Genomic DNA, 18489 nt, shown 5'->3' on the forward strand with positions numbered 1-18489 from the left:
CAAAAGCTAACTGAGGTGATGCAATGGGCCCTTATCCAAATAAGTGCGTGAACAGAGATTCTTGGAAGTGCTCCTAGTCAAATATAAACCAGGAACACTACACACGCCAGACTCCCTTGGAAATCCGTGGTGGAGCATGTGCAGGAGATCCACCTGTCCTAAAATCAGCTCCCTTACTAAGCACTAGGAGCATTGCCATTTGGGAACTAACATAATGTCTGTTCATTTCAAAGCAGCCTAAGTCCACCACGTACTGAATGGCTGAGCTCTCTCTATTGGCCTCTGCTGGGCAGAGCAGCTCTTTGCCTACTGTCAGAAACACCAGTAAATTAACTTCTGCTGAAAGGAGATGAGGGGAGTGGCTTTTTTCCCAAAAAAATCATCATTAGAGACCATGTATTTCTTGTTCTACAGTCAGCTCATGATTAGCAAAGAACGTTTTTACTGAATACTTTTTAATGAAAGGGTAAGTACTCTGCAGTATAGAAGACCTTTTATATCTCATCTCTACACCAAAATAATCCAACTAATTATTCTTCTGTGGTCAAGAAGCAATGTGTTTACTGCTCCTTTTGTCCCTGTTAAACCACACTTCTTTTGTTAAACCACGTTTTTGCTCAGTTCGGGTAAACGCTTGCTGATGCTGCCTGAGATTTGGCCTTAAAAATGTAGAAGTATTTTTACACAGTATTCCCTCTGCTCTTCGGTAGTTCTCAAGTACATAGCCATTAAAGTCCTAAACTTGCACACCTGTGCTGTGAGACCTCTAAACACACACGGGAAACAGGCGTTTGGAGATGAGCCTTTCACCAGCATCACCCGCCAAACCAAAGCTGACAGAAATCATCAGGCTGGTTCCTCTCTGCTTCAGGACAGGTTTGGACTAGCCTAAAACCTGGGAAAGTTACCTGCACGCTTGGGAAAAGGGCAAAAAAACCTGTAGCAGCCTGCTCTGGTCGACCCTGCTTTGTGCAGGGGGGGTCGGACTGGACCATGTCCCTCAAGCGATCCTGTGAAAGCAGGGCGCTGGGAGCACGGCAATGAAGAGCCGGGGCTCGCCCGGTCATGACCGCAGGCGACTGAGCAAAGTTTTCCTGGAAAGGCCCGAGTATTTTGCGGCGTTTTGGCCGCTTCTGGAAAGCCTGGCCGCGGTGCCGCGGGGAGCCCGCCATTTCGGCGCGGCAGGGGGGGGGACACGCCGCGGGCTCCTCACAGGAGGGGCGGGCTGGCGCCGGCGGCGCCCCCGGACAGCCCGGGCGGGCGGTGCGTCAGCCAGGCACCGCCGTCCAGCCTCTGCGGGTGGGCAGCCGGCCCGGCGTGAGGGCAAGAGCAGGAGGGAGGCGAAGCGAGCGGGGCGGCCGCCGTGAGGAGGCGGCGTGAGGGGAGAGACGGGGCAGGGGCCGGCGCGGCGGGGGGAGAGGAGGCCGGGCCGCGGGAGAGCTCCCGAGCGCTCTCCCTCCCCTCTTACCAGCGGCGGCTCTTCCTCCTCCCTCGGCCTCCATCACTTCCTCTGAGGCGGGCTCCCGCCGCCGCGGCCCGCCCCCGCCCCGGACGGGGTGGCGGTGCAGCCCGCTCCCGCGCCGGCAGCCGTGGAGGGCGGGCTCGGAGGGGCGGGACGCGGGGGTCAGCTGCCGGGCGGGCCGGGGCTCGGCTGAGAGGAAAAGCGGGGATGGCGGTCGGGGGTAAACGGTCCGGCGAAGTTTCTGTAGAGGCGAAGGCTGGAGAGGCGAGGGGAAGCTGGCCGCAAGCTCCCGGCAAGGTGGCCGCAGGCTGAGGGGGCAGCCCTCGTCCTCCGCCATCGAGGCCCGGCCTTCGGCAAGTGCCAACCCAGGCCTGAGTCTTAACTTATAAAACTCCGAACACGAGTTCCAAATTCTTCATTGGAAAGGCACAGAATGACAAACCATAGAGCTAACGCCAGTTTCTTTAAACTCGGGTGACAGAGGTAGAAGGTTTACAAGGGAAAATAAGTATAAAAAATGACATTTTTATAGCATTCTTCAGCCATCTACTGCAGTGACCATTGTCAATGTGAAAGAGGCTTTTGGAAAACCTAGGCGAGCAGCCTCCTGTTCGTTAGTACAAACCATAAAACCGAGGTACAGAGATTAAAACAAACACACAGTTGTCAGAAGGAGAAAGTAGAATCTGGGTGTCGACTCCTGGGAGCCTTCCTGCTCCGAATGTACGATCGCGTAATTATTTTTAAAATAGCAGATACAAGTATCAAGGTCAAAGAGGTGAAAAGTACGTGGAAATAGCAGTACTTTTGCAAAGAAACAAACTTACCTTTGCACTTACCCCATCCGGGAACGCCGCTGTGACCTGGAGACAAGGTTTCAAGACAGCACCGAGTGCTTCAGATTATTGTTACAGACTCCATTGCCTGTCAGCACAGTGACCAAAAACTCCATAAGGATGCTCCTGCTTTCAGAAGGTTTAAAAACACATACTAAAGTAGATTTGTATTTTCTTTCCTCAACAGGACAAAGCGATCTCAGCGCATGCACTGACGCTCCAAAAAAGCAGATGTCACACAACCACGCTTTACAGCGCATCAGTGGATTTCAGCACGTTCTCATGATCACTTGAAGCTTTGTACCTTCCACTATTCCTTATATCACACTCAGCCCATAGATTTGGCTGTGCCATGGTCCAAGGCCTAGTTTGATGCAGCATTGCTGTGTGACCTTGCCTGAGTTTTACTGAGAAAATTGTTAAGCTATGAGAAAGTACATGAGCTAAAGCCATGAAAGATAAGAAGCTAAAGTCACAGTAATGCTGTTGTTGGGATGACAGTAGTTAGCTGGTAAAAGATTCAAGAGAAAAGATAAAGAAGGAAAGAAAAGCAGAAAATGCAAAGATAACTCAAGTAATGCTGAGGATCAGCCCATACCAAGAAATGGCAGAGACCAGCTTTCCCCAGCATATTGGAAACTTCCTGGCCAGCTAAGACTCATCAGTTTTCTTATCAGGAGTGGTAAGGATATTACTGTTTAGCCTGGTAATCTGTTAGTCCTAGCTATCTATTTTGCATATTAGCTGATAAATAATTACTTAAATTGTGTGTATCCTGCTTGCAGAGTCTCTTTGTGCATGGTGAATGATGCCTGAACAAAAGCAACCCATTGATCATGAGTTGCATGCTCTCCTGCTAAAGTACTTTCTCCCTGCATTAAACTATTATAAACTATTAAAAATAAAATTAAAAAATCTGTCCATACACAGCAGTTAGTTTTTGCCAATACTGCAAGACGACCAGAACTGAAATTATAACAGCCACCCAAAAGCTTGGCTACATTTAAATTATATACAATTTCAATTTTTTCCATTATTGCTAAGCACTAGGTATACACCAATGGTATCAACTGCAGAAGAACTAATACAAATAAGGCAACAACACAAAATCTATAACACTTTCTATCCAAAAAAAGATAAGTGAAATTGCGGTTAGATTTTTCCTTTTACCATTTCTATGGAGTTTGTTATAGAAGAGGCATTGGTCCACAGGGAACAGAGAGCTTTACAGTGAAATGTTTGTCTCCTCTTTTTGTGACATTGCATTCCATCTACCTAAAGACCAGCTTCAGGCTTTCCTGAGGATCATTTATTTTTATTAGAATGGAAAAGAAATATAGAGTGTTAGATCCTGAAATTCCTATTTAAAATCCCATTATAGTTTAATGTTAAATAGCATAACAGCTTGATTTCTCCCTCCTCTCATTAAATGTTGAAGAGCTGAGATAAAAATTGGAATATATTAAACACTTCTACTTAACAGTTTAAAACATTGGTCAGTGCCTGCCAATAACAAGAAATAAAAAATCTATATGTAAGTAATAATATAAGAGATAAAAATTAAAGAGCTGTTTCTAAATGATGGGCCATATTCAGTTCTTGTTACCGTCAGTACTAAAAAGCTACTCGAGCAGTGTTCTGGCAGTTCTGCAATGCAGTCAGAATGCATTTGCAGAAAATATATTTTTCTCTTACTCAGCAGTTCAAATAATTTTTAAATGTATCAGATAACTGTACAGAAAAATATTCAAGGTGATAACCCGGGCTTTCATAGTTGAGTTGCTTCCATTTCTTCTTCACCTCAAGACGAGTGCCATGCCAATCACATTTGTGTATAGCAAGAAGAAAAACAACCAGTGTTCAGCTGAGTCAGCTGTGTCTGTGACTTGCCTTCAAATATCTAGGGCTTAGTTTCTTAATTATGGATGGGGAGATTAATTTGCACAGACCTCAAATATCCAGTGACTCGGGTATCTATTGTTACGGGCACATATACACATGTGAGTGCTAATATTAAAGCTACAATCATACTTTCACAAAAGTTTCAAGAGTAGCTTCGACTTAGCTGAAGAAATGTTAGAGGAAAGAAAAGGTTTCAATTCTGAATAAAATTCTCAGTAGAACTTAGGCCTGACCAGAAGATTTTTCTTATTCTTTTTGAACTACCATATCCTTTATTTTCTGCTTGTTACAGAAATGGAACGCAGCTGCAATACATGCATTATTCCTCCAAGTATACTACCATGCACATAAAGCTTGGGAACAGAAGCAATCCATTAAATCAGTGCAAAAATTAATTTCAGTGCACTCTGTCAAATTCCTGGTTTATTCAAACCACTAGCATTCCTCCCACATTTGCACAAGCATATAACAACACTGGAAAGGTCTCGGAATCTTTACTACCAAATCAGCAAACCTCTACTTATGGAAAGGGACTAACTTAACTGTTGAAGACAATACTTAACTGATGAGTCTTGGAGGGTTTTTCCCCCCGGATTTCTATCAGCTTCTTCATAAAGAATTAGTGAAATAATCTTCCTTGCTCTATATTTTTTCTACTCTCTTTTGCCAGTAGTGAAAAGTTGTGAAAACTTTGAAAACTAGTACTACAGTCCAAACAGATAACATCAGTTGTTTCAGAGTGCATGGATCTAATAGACTTACATCTACGCTATACAAGAATGTCTAATAAAATACCTAGTATTTTACAGCATTCAAGCAATACCCTTCGTATATATCTATAAAGCAGCCATAGCGTCCCAAACAAAACACATTATTTCTCATGCAGAAAATTAATTAAGCAACTATAGACCTTAAATCTTGCTTTATTCCTTGCATATGCTTTGTTCATTAGACCATCCTGTACTTAGATTAAAAAAACCAACAAAAACACAACTCAGAAATAACTATGAGAAGACTAGTATGCCATTGTCCTGTTCAGTATCATAGGAAGAGTTGTACTAACTGGTCACACAGAAAAAATAATTGATAAAAATCTTAATTGACATAGGAGAATGAAAGATTGTAGAATTTTATGTGTAATTCACTGATGTCAGTGGCAGATTTTGCCTTATTTAAAGCTGCAGAGTTCTGTGTTTACGGTATTAGCTGCTCCCTCTGCCTCAGCGGCTAGCAAAATATAGTTTTGCAAGTTGTTTTAGTCGGGGGAAGAAATGGATGGTGGAATCAGGGTCTTTTTATTTAAAAGAATCCACAAATTTCTTTGTGTCTCAGCACAGGAGGATTTAAATGACAGACACAGCTCATAGCTCCAAACCTCATTCAGCCACCACCCAATCCAAGATATTTCTTCAGAGGTTTTTTTTTTTCTTAAGGTCTCTCAATTACCAGCTCTCTTGAGATTATATAGTGGCTTTCTATTCTTAGCATGTTTCTCCCCTCCCTCCCTCTCTCTCACATGCACACGCATACACTTCCTACTCAAAACAAGACCCAGCGAAACCCTCTGCCCACATAGTTATAATTCCCAAGAGAACTTTCATATGCTTTTGTTTTGGGCAGTGACAATGTGCATATGTTTTGATTTCAGGCCCCTCCTATCGGTTCTCATGCTTCAGTTTAATGAAGTCAGACCAACTATTAAACTCAGCAGTTTCGGGAAGCTATAACCCAGCTTCTAGAGTTACTTTGACCTTGCAAGTTGGAGAGAGATTTTTTTAACATGTTGCCTATTCAAGGATATCACTGAGTAAATGCTTTGGTTTAGCAAATACACACATTTTCCTATTGGTGTTTGGTTTTAAAAGTGTGAGGTGCTTGGACTCTTTTATAAAGAGCTAAGATAAAGATCAGGGTTAGTAAATTAGATAACTGCTATGAAGAGGAACAGCAAAGTTACCCCTGAGTTTTTCAACTCAGTAAGAAAAGGTCTAAGAACGGTGGAAATAGACAGATATGCTTTTGTAGTTAAGTCATTCCTCAGGATTAAAGTGAATTACAACTGTGCTAAAAATAGAATATCCACAGAGATATAATAAAATTGATTCAATTAATTTTCTGCTTACTTGTACATAAACAGGTTTCTGATGAAAAATATTGCTGGATATTTTGCAAGAAGTTTCTTTAAGCCTTTCCTGTTCTTCCTAAATACTATTGCATGCCTGAAGAAAGGAAGTTTGGGGCAGTCCCAGTCAGTCAGCCAGCCAGCCAGACTTCTATCTTTAATACAGACCTAACAATTTTTGCTTTGAAAGTTACATGCATGACAAATCATCCCTGTCATGTGAATCCAGACACATCACAGTTTGAAGGAAAAAAGGTGCCCCACAGGAAGAAGTTTGCCACAGATGCATGAATTATAATACTGTTTGGAACTGAAAGACAAGATTTCACCTTCTGGAGCACAGATTTCATGGATTCAAATTCCAACACTGTGGTTGTAACTGGTAAGATTTTTATTTTATTCTTCTTTTAGCTAGAGATGGTATGCACATATGCTTGATCTTTGTCGTAAACAGTTCCTTGGAGGGAAAAACAGTAGCAAATGGTCATACTAACAATTCCAAATGGAAAATAACTTGCTGCTGTGCCTTCCTAAGAAAAATCAGATGCATGTCAGAGGAAACAGACTGCAGTCTGCCCTCTTTACTGCCATCCAGTTTGGTTTGTTGTTCATTCTCTGCATGTTTTAATCTTTGTTGACATTCCCTCTGATCCAAACCACATAGCTCAAGGCAGTGCAGGCTAGTATTAGATAAAGCTTACCCAAAAGGAGCTCTGAAGCAAGAAAACCAGGTTGCATCACAATGTCACATAGTCAGTGTCCAGAATTAGAGCAACACATGGCAAGTTTCAGGGTCTCAGTTTCATGGCAAGGTAAGGGACAGTTAAACAGGAGATGCTGCCTCATCACTGCTAAACTAGACCATTAAATTTAAATATACCAAAGGAACATGCCTGAACACGCAGCACAAGGGACCAAATTTGGAGTTTCTCTTGCTGGCTATAACTACTGCTGAATCACAGTAGCAGAACCACAAGCTAGAGACTTCTGAGCTTTAAAAGGTTAAAGCTCTTAAGGAATGCTGCTACTCCCTATTCCTCTTGTTGCCACTGGCTCATCTAAAGGCAATCATTACACATATCTTGACACGTGAGTTGCTGGATAATTTTCCACTGCAGGTCATCTCAGGACATAGGAATGAGGTTGAAGCTACATCAAAGAGATTTGCATCTTGCTGTTTTCAATTAAACACTTTTTTTTTTTCTTTTTTTAATAGCTGCAAGATAGGCAGGACTAGTTTGGCTTGCTCTAGACATAACTGCAGTTGAGCTGAATGGGAGCGCAGGAGAGAGCAAGAGATATTTGCTAACCTCTTAAAAGGCTGACAATCTGGTTCTCTCCTATGATATTTATGGCACATACCCTTGATGGGCACACTTCTTAGCACCCTATTAGTTTTTTCCTCCCCTTAGATAGCCATTTAGGTGCAGAAATCTACTTGTTCAAATAGTTTTAGGGTAGTGTGTCCCGTTAAAGACACAGGTGCATCTTTAGGCTGTTACAGAGATTATCACAGCATGCCTCTGTCACATTTTCACCGGCTCTTAATATAAACCTGCTGGCAGTGAGCCCAGTTTATTATATAGTGCTTAATGCTTTTCAGCCAGTTAGCTCTCCAAGTTGTTGCAGGTATTTCAGCACTGTAAAACTCTTACATTTAGTCCTTTCTTTTCATAGAACAATTTTATCCTAAGCAGTAGTGTCTTACGGCCACCACTGAGATGCATGTATTTCATTGTGAGCTATTTAATAACTTTATTATAATTCTACAGTTCTGCACACACAGGTACACAAACATGCACAACAATTACAGCTTCAAAATGGAGTAGGTGTCACCCTAATTTTGCTCTGAAAGCAGAGTGGGACTAGTGAGGTTTTATGTTCTCTGTTAATGTGAAATGAGTATTATTTCCCTTGTTCCTTCCCCATAGTACAAACTTAAACCTGGGGAAAACATTGTCAAAAATATTAGCACCATCAGGCTTCTCATAATATTAAAGAGAAAAGATTGAGCAGTTATAAGTATTAACAAATTAAGAAATGCTTAAAGTCTAGCATTAATTAAGCTGTCATAAGCCCGCATTTAGGCTTAATTGTCCCCACATACAAGTACCTTTCACTGTGCAAAATAGCAATTATATGCTGTCAAGTATTTATTTGTTCATTTAAGGGTTTTTAAATATTTCAGAGTTACAGCATTAAAACCATTTCACAAACTCATTTTCCTGCCACCTAGTATCTAAGACTTGGTGACACTCTGGATTGAGAACAGTAATTGAGATTAGTAAAGATAGTGGGAGTTTTCCATCAAACTTTTTCATGACAAAATGTCCATCTAGCTCAAAATGAGTTTTTTTCCTTTTTATTTAAAAAAAGTCTTTCACAAGGAAGGATGCATAAAATTAAATGTAGTACTTTGGATTCAAAGAGTCCTTTTCCCTTTCTTCCTCTCTTTCCTGTGGGGAAAAAGTGAAGGAAGAGATTTTGCCCAGCACCACAAAAAGCCCATTTTTCCTGACAGAAAACTTAAGTTTTCATTACTTGGGATTAAAAAAAAAATTACAAATGAAATAAAATTTTACTCTTTCAAATATTTTCATTAAATATGTGTATCTTCATGAGCTTTAACAATAAGAATGGTACATTGACTGTAACCTGGGAGTATTTAACACCAGATCTTTTAGTAGTGGCATTTCTACAGACGATGATCCTTGCCCAAAATCATCATTTACCTGATCTGTCCTATTGGCTCCAGTACATTTACCAGCTTCAGTCAAGGTTATCTCATAAGTAAGCCTTGACATGAATGAAGATTGCAGGATTAGTTCTTATATCGGTGCATATAGAAAAGCGAAAATACTACTCCTTTAAGTGTTATAAAGGCTAAATCCTATCTAAAAAACTCAACCTCCATAACCAAAAATGTGATGGTAAAGAACAAATACGTGCGCGCGTACATGTCGGCACCTAATCTACAATTGCAGAGCAAGCATAGGTTAAAAGCACCTTTCTTTCTTTTCAGGTTTTGGTCCCTTTAGACAATACCTGGTTAATTCTAGCTGGGAAGCAGTGAAGGTAAGCATAAAAAAAAAAGGGAGGGAGGTTTTTTATTTTGTGGAGATGCCAATACAAACTGTTTTCAGTTCCCTTCAAAGAAGTTATTTCACATGACTCATTAAACAGAATTGTGCCTCATGGAGCAGACTCCCAACATGGAAGAAAGAGGATAATTAAGAAGTGAAACATTATTTTATTTGCAAGATTTTTTTTTTTGTGCCATTTAAGCACTTTTCAAAATGTTATTCTTGATTTTATGAAAGGATATTTTTTTACCCAGGGTGCCTTCTCTGCAACTAATACATATTGCACAGGTTATCTCTGTCTTCAGTAAACAGATCATCTCGTACCACAACTCATTTTATCATGTCTGCGTGAGGTGATTTCCTTCTCATAGAAGTGTAGCCTATTGAGTTCTTACTGCCTACTTCAGGAACACAAAACCTACAGCATGCCAATTCTAAGTATGTTTTCACATTTCAGCTTTGGCTTCCACTTTCAAATGACAGTGAAGTCTACAGTTAAAATTGAAAACAAGGTCATTCAGATATCTTCCCCCTCCATACACCTTGACTAGCAATAACAGGTCTAAGATGGAGTCTTGAAAATTCCTGCTTATTTCCTAAATATGTGTATTAGATTTAGTTGGGTGATACAAAGATGTGGTTTGGATACCTGGCTTTCAGCATAAACTTTTGTTACAATTGTTTATTTTCAAATTATTGTTTGTGTGAACCTACATTTCTTGGGACACACCAAAAATTTCCAGAAATAGATTTTTTTCAGGAACAGGATTACTCGTTTTTAAAATATTGTCTAAGTTTTAACAATAGCATAACTTCTGTCTTTAAATATGTCTTACAAAATAAATACCCAACCATCGTATGCAAGAGTATATCTGCTACAATGAAATAATTTACTAGTTTGGCACTTTAGTACTCTAGCTCAATGTAAAGTGTGAAAGGTCATAGTATATATGTTCAAACAGTAGGAACAGCTGCAGAGATTTGCTGAGTACGTGTACAAGTCGCATACAAGGTTCATTCATTCTCTCTAGCACAGACAAGGGCCTTTCCTTGAGTTCAGTTACTCTCACAAGGTATTTATGAACAGAGTTATTTTGAGAGGGTCTTTCACACAAGTTCTTAGCAATTCCAAGGTAGAAAGAAGGTTAACACAATGAAATCTGAAACTAGTTGGGGAACAGTCAAGACAGTAAAACTGAATGGGAAGATTGGTCCAATATCTGCAAGAAATGACAAATAATACTTGTAAAAATGGAAAACAAGACTTGTAAAACAAACTGAGGGGACTATTTTCTATTATGGAGACTAAAATAAGCCCATAAATATTTAAATTCTTCTGGACACTGAAATGAAAAAGGTAGCTACAGGAAAGTATTAGTAGTGATAGAAAGACGACTCTACAGGACTATAACCATATTACAAGTTTTGGTGACAGCTACTGAAGGTCTGTCTTGAAAACAAAGTGCCATCAAGCCAAGACGATTGAAAAACAAGGCGCTAGTACATTTTTCCAAAGACCAAAGCTATAGCAACTCCACCAACCCATACATATTTTCTATTCTAGCTTTGTTGGGTGAAGAATGCTGAGTGCAACTTGGTGTTTGGTAGAATAAATCTATTACCCACTCAAAGTCATGAGGGATGTTATCCCTATAGGCTAACAAGAAACAAAAATACTTCTGTGATACCTTTCCACACCCTAGTCATCACAGGTCACCCATAAATTATCTTAAGTCCAACTTGACATGTGTCCTAAACCACAAATATTTATCAGTTGACAATGTTCTTGCTCATTATTTCCTGATTCCTATTGGTTCTAATTTTGGGTGCAAGATCCTCCTCTTCTGGCTGAAAATAAAACACCTTCTTTATCTGCAAGCAAAACAGCCTAAAGCGAAAAAGCGCCGATGAGATGAGTTTTCTGTAACAATGCCACGTGCTGGCTACTCCAGGAAGTTATATAACAAGGGCTACAGCATTCCATAACGAAACAGATGTCAGTCCTTGTGTATGGAGGAGAACAAATCCACTTCCCTCTGATGTGACACCCTCTGTGTGGAATTAATTTGTATTCATACTGGGGATGCTGCTTTGGTTTCCTATTCCCTGGCAAAGGTGGTTAATCCAGACAATTCAGGGAAATTTGCTGCAAATCTGGAACTACTTTGAATTTTGATAGGCTTCTCCATGCTAAATACCAGTCTCACGGTATTGTTCCATTGTCTTTGTTCACAAGAGTAGCCCTATGGTCTTCAGGAAGCTTATGCACATACATTAAAGATAGCAAAATTTAGTATTTACATCTGGAAGTAATCCTGTCTTGGCTTGGGGATCCTGCATGGATCACTAAAGTGACATGAAGCCCTCCTGCCGAGTCTCTTCTCTGAGAACCAAGCAAGAGTACAGTCAAACTCATCCTCAAGAAAGTACTGAGCAGCCAGACCAGAGCTACTAAACACGACTGCTCAGGCTTAATGCCTTTGTAGCATTATCCAGAACTATCCTAATTACTACCTCAAAATGTTCTTATCAAAACCAACATCCAGCCCATGAGAGATTCATATACAATCAATCAAAAAGATCAGGTTCTTATCAAAAGCCTGGATACCATGGCACCCTCACTGATGTTGTAACACTGATACATGTAATCTTAAGAGTTCACATCCCAGAAGGGTCCTCATACCAAAAGCATCCAAAATCCTGTAAAAATACATGTAACAGGAGTTCCAGGGTCCAAATTCTCAAAGCATAGCCTTGCCCTCCATGCTTTTTGAAATGGAGTCTTTGCCAATGAGCAGTGGCTTCACTTCTGTGAGCAGTACCTGCTCTTACGCACAACTGCTTCCTTAAAATCACTGTTACCAGCTTCTCCGTAAGATGTGGTTGCACTCTGCCTTGCTGATGGGATCAGCTGTTTGCCTGAACCTCTTTTCTTGCTGTAGGGAGGATCAGAGATTGATCCAGTGAGCACACAGCCCATTCCGATAGTTGCATCCTTTCTATGCCCTCTTTGGGCACTCAGAAAAATGGTTGTGTGATATTGTTTCTCTTACAAATTAACTATTTACTACTACCTTCTTGGTGAATAAGCCAATTTCCATTTTCTGAAATCCCTAGGAATCAGATGATACACGTTAATAAAACTCTCCAAATCTCTATTTCTGCTGATTTAGAAAGAGTATTTGTGCTGAATTCTTGGATTTCTTATTGATACTATGTAGCAGTACATTGTCCCACATTGCCTGTTTTATAATATGAAAACATAAATTTCCAAGAATATGAGTACTCTGTTGTTTTTGCGTGAACCCAAGTTCTCATCACGGCACAAGATGACTCACACACAAGGCATCCATCAGCATTGCATCCACGGAGTTCTCATTCCTCAGCAAGTACCCCTCGAGTGTTCAGGGAAAAGGGTAGTCAAATGGATCTGAAAGTACAGGTGAACCTGACAATTCAGGATCGTCGAGAAAAGCTTCAGAGCTTTTACAGACACCATCACATGGCCCAACATGGTTGTCTAGCACCAGAAAGACAGCTTCTCTTTTAGAAATCTGTCTCACTAAGTTTTTCATGGTTCTCGTAACTCTACTCACCTGAAATACCCTCCTAAAATATGCACAAAAGCTCCACCAGCAGCACTTTTAACTCGGGTTACACAGGACATTCTCTCTAAAGGAAAACACCACCAAGTATTTACTCTGCATTTGCTGACAGATCACATTGAGTTACCGTGATGTGTTAGTTCTTCAGCACCACGTGGGACCCTCAGAATCCCAGATCCCCTGAATTATTTATTCCATATTACAGACTGACGGTCCCACCTAATAACCCTTGATCTGACCCTGTTTCTGTGTCTCCTCCAGAAACTCCTGTCCGCAACTTGGCAGCTAAATAACCTATCAGGGCAGTCTACCATCAAGGTCAAAGTCCCCAGTTAATAGGGCACAAATGTAAGTTGAGTGACAACATTCATGGTAGTTAAACTGTTAGTGCAAAGAACAGGTCACATTTCCAACTGCTTCTGGGAACTATGTTTGCTATCGGGAGATGAGGATCGGATCTCTGAGTACAGTTTTCATCCTGCCACTGATGAAGTGCTCTTTGGAAATTTGTCATTTAATCTCTGTCTCTCTCCCTCTCTGCTTTAATTTCATCATCTGCAAAACTAAGAAGACATTGCTAGTTAGTGCCTTCATTTCTGTTCTGGAACTTTCTTACATCCCTAAAGCTCTAAAAAGGTATCTGCAGGATTAAAAAAACCCAAAACAAAACACCACCAAAAAACCAAACAAACTTTGTTTGCAACATACTTGCAGACTGACTGGGTCAACCGATACCTTCTGGTTTTCTTTCTGCACCAACACAAGCCTTTTTGAATGAGGTTCACAAAACGAACCCATGCAGCCCCCTGCCCTCCTCCCCCCTTCCTGTCCACCCAAATCAGTGAAAACTCAGGCCAGTTCAGTGAAATTTTCTGGAGTTTTCTAACAGTTCAAGGTGCTTCTAACACCCCACGTGACACACAACCACCGCATCCAAGCACAACTGTTCTGTGCAAATCACTTCTCTTCGGGGAGGGCTGTGTAACAACACGAGCCAGAACGCCAGTGGTCCGGGACTATGACCACAACTCACCAACAACTCAAGGTCATCAGCTGATAATGCTGATTTCCCTTTTAGAAGAACTTCCCAACAAAGAATCTTCGTGCTTTCTTTTGAACCACTTTTCCCACAAAGAAGTCCTCCAAAACTTTTGTCCTCCTTTGAAGTTCCCTTTGCTCTTTCAACTACAAAAGACAGGCACTTGTTTACTGAATTATCTCACCAGTCTGAGCTCTAGTTTCCAGATGCAGTCATCCTCCTCTAACCATCTTCAGTCTCTCACCTTAAATGCAAAAATGGTTTTGGTTAAGGCTGAGACTTGGCTGAGCCAAGGAACAATTTTTTTTTTTTTTTTTTTTTTGTTCCATGTTTGCACAACATCTGGTCTAATGGGGTATAAGCCCATGGTTAGGATTCTTAGACAACAAAGTAATACACATTATTTACAACATGCTGAAATTGCTTGGGACATAGCGAACTATCTTCCTTTGACACAAATTCTCAGCCGTTTGCTATTGGCCAGCTTCCGGTTTTGTCCTGCGCAAAAGTATTTCTGCGTGTTTCTCCCATGACAAATGGTGACAAGAGAATGTCAGTCCAGAGAGCACGAGAGGAGAACAGCCTAACAACTTACTTTGGGTCTCCACATTCTGTACCAAAGTTATGGGTAGTCGAGTCCTCTAAGCCTTACAGTCAAAAAGGAAGAATCTCATTAAATGTTAAAATTAAAGATGCTTTAGAAAAGAAAATGCTAATTGTGAACCAGCTGGGATTTTCTTTTTTGGAAGCTAAGACACAGTACAGCATTCTTAAGCAAGATGATGCAATGGTCTCTCAAAGACTGTCAGCGCCCAGAGGAAAAAAGGCTGGCACTGTTCTCCAAATGTGTTTACTTCCCTGCAGGCATTGTTTCCTTGCTTGTGTCAAATAGTTTATTGAGCACAGCTAATCAATGTTTCCGCTGACAAGAAAATTGGAACAGTTTATATAGGAAGCCAGTGTTGAAGGGCAAATTTCCCAGTTAGCACAGCTTAGAACCATGTGCCTCATCCACACGAGTATCCTTAGTGAGAACTGAAAGCCTGAGAAGACAATGACATTTAATAAAAAGCTATAGGTTTCTTGGGCTGATCAGACACCTCTGCTGCTGACTTTTGGCCTATGCCCCCCCTCAGAAACCTCACCTGTACCCTCCTGTGGTAGTGGTCTACTCAAATGCAACCGGGATTTTCAACCACCATTTTACTTCTCTGGGACAAAGCTTTCTACCTCAGATTAATTCCTTCTGCACCCTGCCACTGCAGCAGCCTACCTTCTACTTCGAGGCTTATGCCTTGTTCGTTAGCCCTATTCCACTGACAAAATAATTTCAAGTCATTTCCACGTGACGTTTATTCTCCAGACCACCTTCCAACCACCTGGCCAATCTGCTGCTTTCTTTCTTTCACCTCAATCCTGGGCAGAATTTTTGTTTCCTTTGGGAAAAGGTCCCATGTGGAACTTCAACTCTACGTAAATGACGGAGAAATAACATTCCAGTAAGTGACATTTCCTTTTAGTAGGGAAACATATTCTAGACCAAAAAAATAAATTAAACCCATTCTAAATGTGACCTTCCTTGTGCCGACAGTCACCTCCAGCAGAGCTTACCTGAACCAGTACAAGTCAGCAGATCGCGTGTCACTTGACTGGACAGCTAGTGTGAATTCTCCTTCGTGTCCCTTGATAGCGCAGGTTTATCAGATCTTTCAGAGGAACAGCTCTTACCTATATCAAAGCCTATGTAGATGCTTTCAAGTGTGGACCTTTTCTGAGAGATCCTGCATTTCATGGTTCCCCATGGACCGGTCCCTAAACAATAATCGCTCCCACCCACTGGAGACCGAGCATCCCTTTGGAAAACACAACAATGGCTCCACATGGACATGACATTAGGAAATTGTTTAGCACATTTTAGTCTCTTCCAGTTAAAAAAGGGGGAGCTAGCACAAAACAAAGGAATCTCACTGCAGACCAAAGTTTAGGAACCACGGGCTTAGTCAGCATTACATTGCTTTTTCAGATGTTTTCTCAGTTGGACCAGCCCGATTTCTTTATTGCAGTCTGAGAAATCCAATGCTCTTACAAGTCCATGGTGGCTTTTTTGCAAACACAGGAGCTGTCCAAGAGAGGCCTTGGTAAAAACGTAGATCTCCACATCATGCAGCTGCCGGTGGTTTACCAAAAAGCAAAGGAGCAAGTCTTCAAGATATGGACAACTCTTCAGCCGCTGGTGAGTAATTAGAAGTTGCCTTCATTTATGAATATTCTTCTTCTGAGTGGATCTTTGAAAAGACCTCCAAAAGAGTGTTGCACAATATGTGCATCAGACAACTCTGGGAAGTGACTATTAAAACTGTGATAAAGGTTTCAAACTGGAATTTGGAGCACACAATAATTAGCATGCTGCTTTAACCCCGTGCCTTTTAAACAGCATAACTGCATGCTGAACAAAGGAAAAAAAAACCAACCCACCATAAACTGCAAAAAAGGTACCGCAGCTCTGAAGTCCTGAGCTGACTAGACACAACAAAAACAAACTAAAGCATAATTCTGTTCTCATTTATAATCTCCTATCGAAGTTTTCTTTAGGCATGAGCTACAGCAAGACTCCCTACCTTGAAGCTCGTATTTCACACAATGCTTGGCACTATTGCATCACATGTTTTTAAAAACAGGTCTCACTTTTAATTTCCTGTTATTCACTCTGGTGGGAAAAAACAGCTTACTGTTCACGTTGGGCTGGCTTCCTCCGCCAAAGCACTCATCATCCTTGAGCAGTGTGGGAAGAACAAAGGCTACCAAGAGATGGATGCTTGTGGTTTTCACCCAGAAGGTGGCTGTTGCATGCTAGATGGCCCGGAAAAGATTGAATCTACAATTAATATGAAGACTCTCTGGAAAAACATTTCAGTGGAAGGGATTGATATCATCTTTTCCAGAGATGCGGGAAGGTAAACATTGCATATCGGCGTCTCACAGTAAAAGCAGGAGTAACTCAATCAGCTCAGTTAACCTTGAAGAATCTTTGCAATGACTTTTCCTCCAACCAAAATCACTTTGAAGCAAAGTCTTCAGTGGGGCACAAGTATGAAATTGGGATAAATTTAAATTTTATGTAAAGCAGCCTTCACGAAAAACTACAGCCAGTAGATATTTTTCCATGGATTTGTAAATTCCAACAGAAACAAGTTTCAACGCAGCACACCCTGTGATTAACAACCCCAGTAAACCTGAGCTATTAAGAGAGTCTGAAAGCAATACTGACTAGTAGTAGATTTTAATCTATTCTTCCCAACTGGGAGGGATACAAAATGTAAATACACACACTGAAGAACAGAGCAATTACAGGTACCTCTAGAACGATGTCTGTGATCTCATTGTGTGTTTCAGTAGTACTGAACAATTTTCTATTATGCTAGTCTTCATTTAAAAGGAAAACACAGAAAACAGAAAATAATCTCATTTTCAAAAAAGACCAACCAGCTAATTTTGGCCCTTGATGTCAGCATTTGCACCTGCAACTTAAAAGGCAGGGTGATAAGAAAAAAACCCTCCAGATGGTGAGATTGTAAGACTTACACCAAAAACCTGTATTAAAGTGATCTACTAGAATGGCATGGTTGTAGTTTCCAGCGGGCTGTGCTACCCTTCTCATCTCACATAGCTTATAGAAGCCTAGAAAAGAATGCATGTCTTACGATTTTTTTATTTGAAGTTCCTTCTGGGTGGGTGTCTGAGAAACCAAACCATCAGATAAGGATCATTTGTTTCTCAAACTTGGTTTCTTTCAGCATTTCCTTTATTCACTAAGCAAGTGTGTTTTTAATAATTTCATAAACCAGATCTCGTTTGGCTACTTAAAGAATATTTAAATTTAATCAAAGTTTACTGTTCCTTAATTCAGGTTTCTGGTTTTGTTTTGTTCTGAATATTGCAGGTACATCTGTGATTACACCTACTACACTTCTCTGTATTACGGCAATGGAAGAGCAGCTTTCATCCATGTGCCTCCACTATCCAGCTCAGTAACAGCAGAACTTCTAGGAAAAGCATTACAGACAATTATCTTAGAAATGTTAAAACAGTGTGGGGAAGAAAGAGAGTAAGATGGATCATATAAGGAAAAAAAAGGAGGATTTCTTAGAATGCAATTCCTTACTCTCTTAAATGAAGCAAATCTAAAGCTTATTTAAAAACCTTACATAAAGGACTTTATATTCCATGTTATTTTCAGTGCAATTTCCTTACAAAACCCAAACAACTGCTTAGATCTCTCTTTGGTGTAAAAAGCTTGAGAGAAAAACCAAATGATTGGCAGTCTGCATTGCTAAGGATGGTAAGGTTGCTTCAGATTTAAGAAGGCGTGAAAGTGGACTTAAAACATTTTAGATGCTTAATCCTAGTTCTGCTGGTTAGAAAGACGTTGCTGAACCAAGA

General features: G+C 40.7%; 1 protein-coding gene across 1 annotated transcript; it reads left to right on the forward strand.

Moving 5' to 3' along the window:
* Nucleotides 1-797: 797 nt before the first annotated feature.
* PGPEP1L (pyroglutamyl-peptidase I like) lies at nt 798-18158 on the forward strand. Its single transcript, XM_050903526.1, has 6 exons — nt 798-873; nt 6340-6488; nt 9341-9397; nt 16166-16282; nt 16774-17003; nt 17990-18158. The coding sequence occupies exons 1-6, from the start codon at nt 798-800 to the stop codon at nt 18156-18158; spliced, it is 798 nt and encodes a 265-aa protein (XP_050759483.1).
* Nucleotides 18159-18489: the final 331 nt, after the last annotated feature.

Source organism: Gymnogyps californianus, chromosome 11 (assembly GCF_018139145.2).
Source record: "Gymnogyps californianus isolate 813 chromosome 11, ASM1813914v2, whole genome shotgun sequence".
Taxonomy (NCBI): domain Eukaryota; kingdom Metazoa; phylum Chordata; class Aves; order Accipitriformes; family Cathartidae; genus Gymnogyps; species Gymnogyps californianus.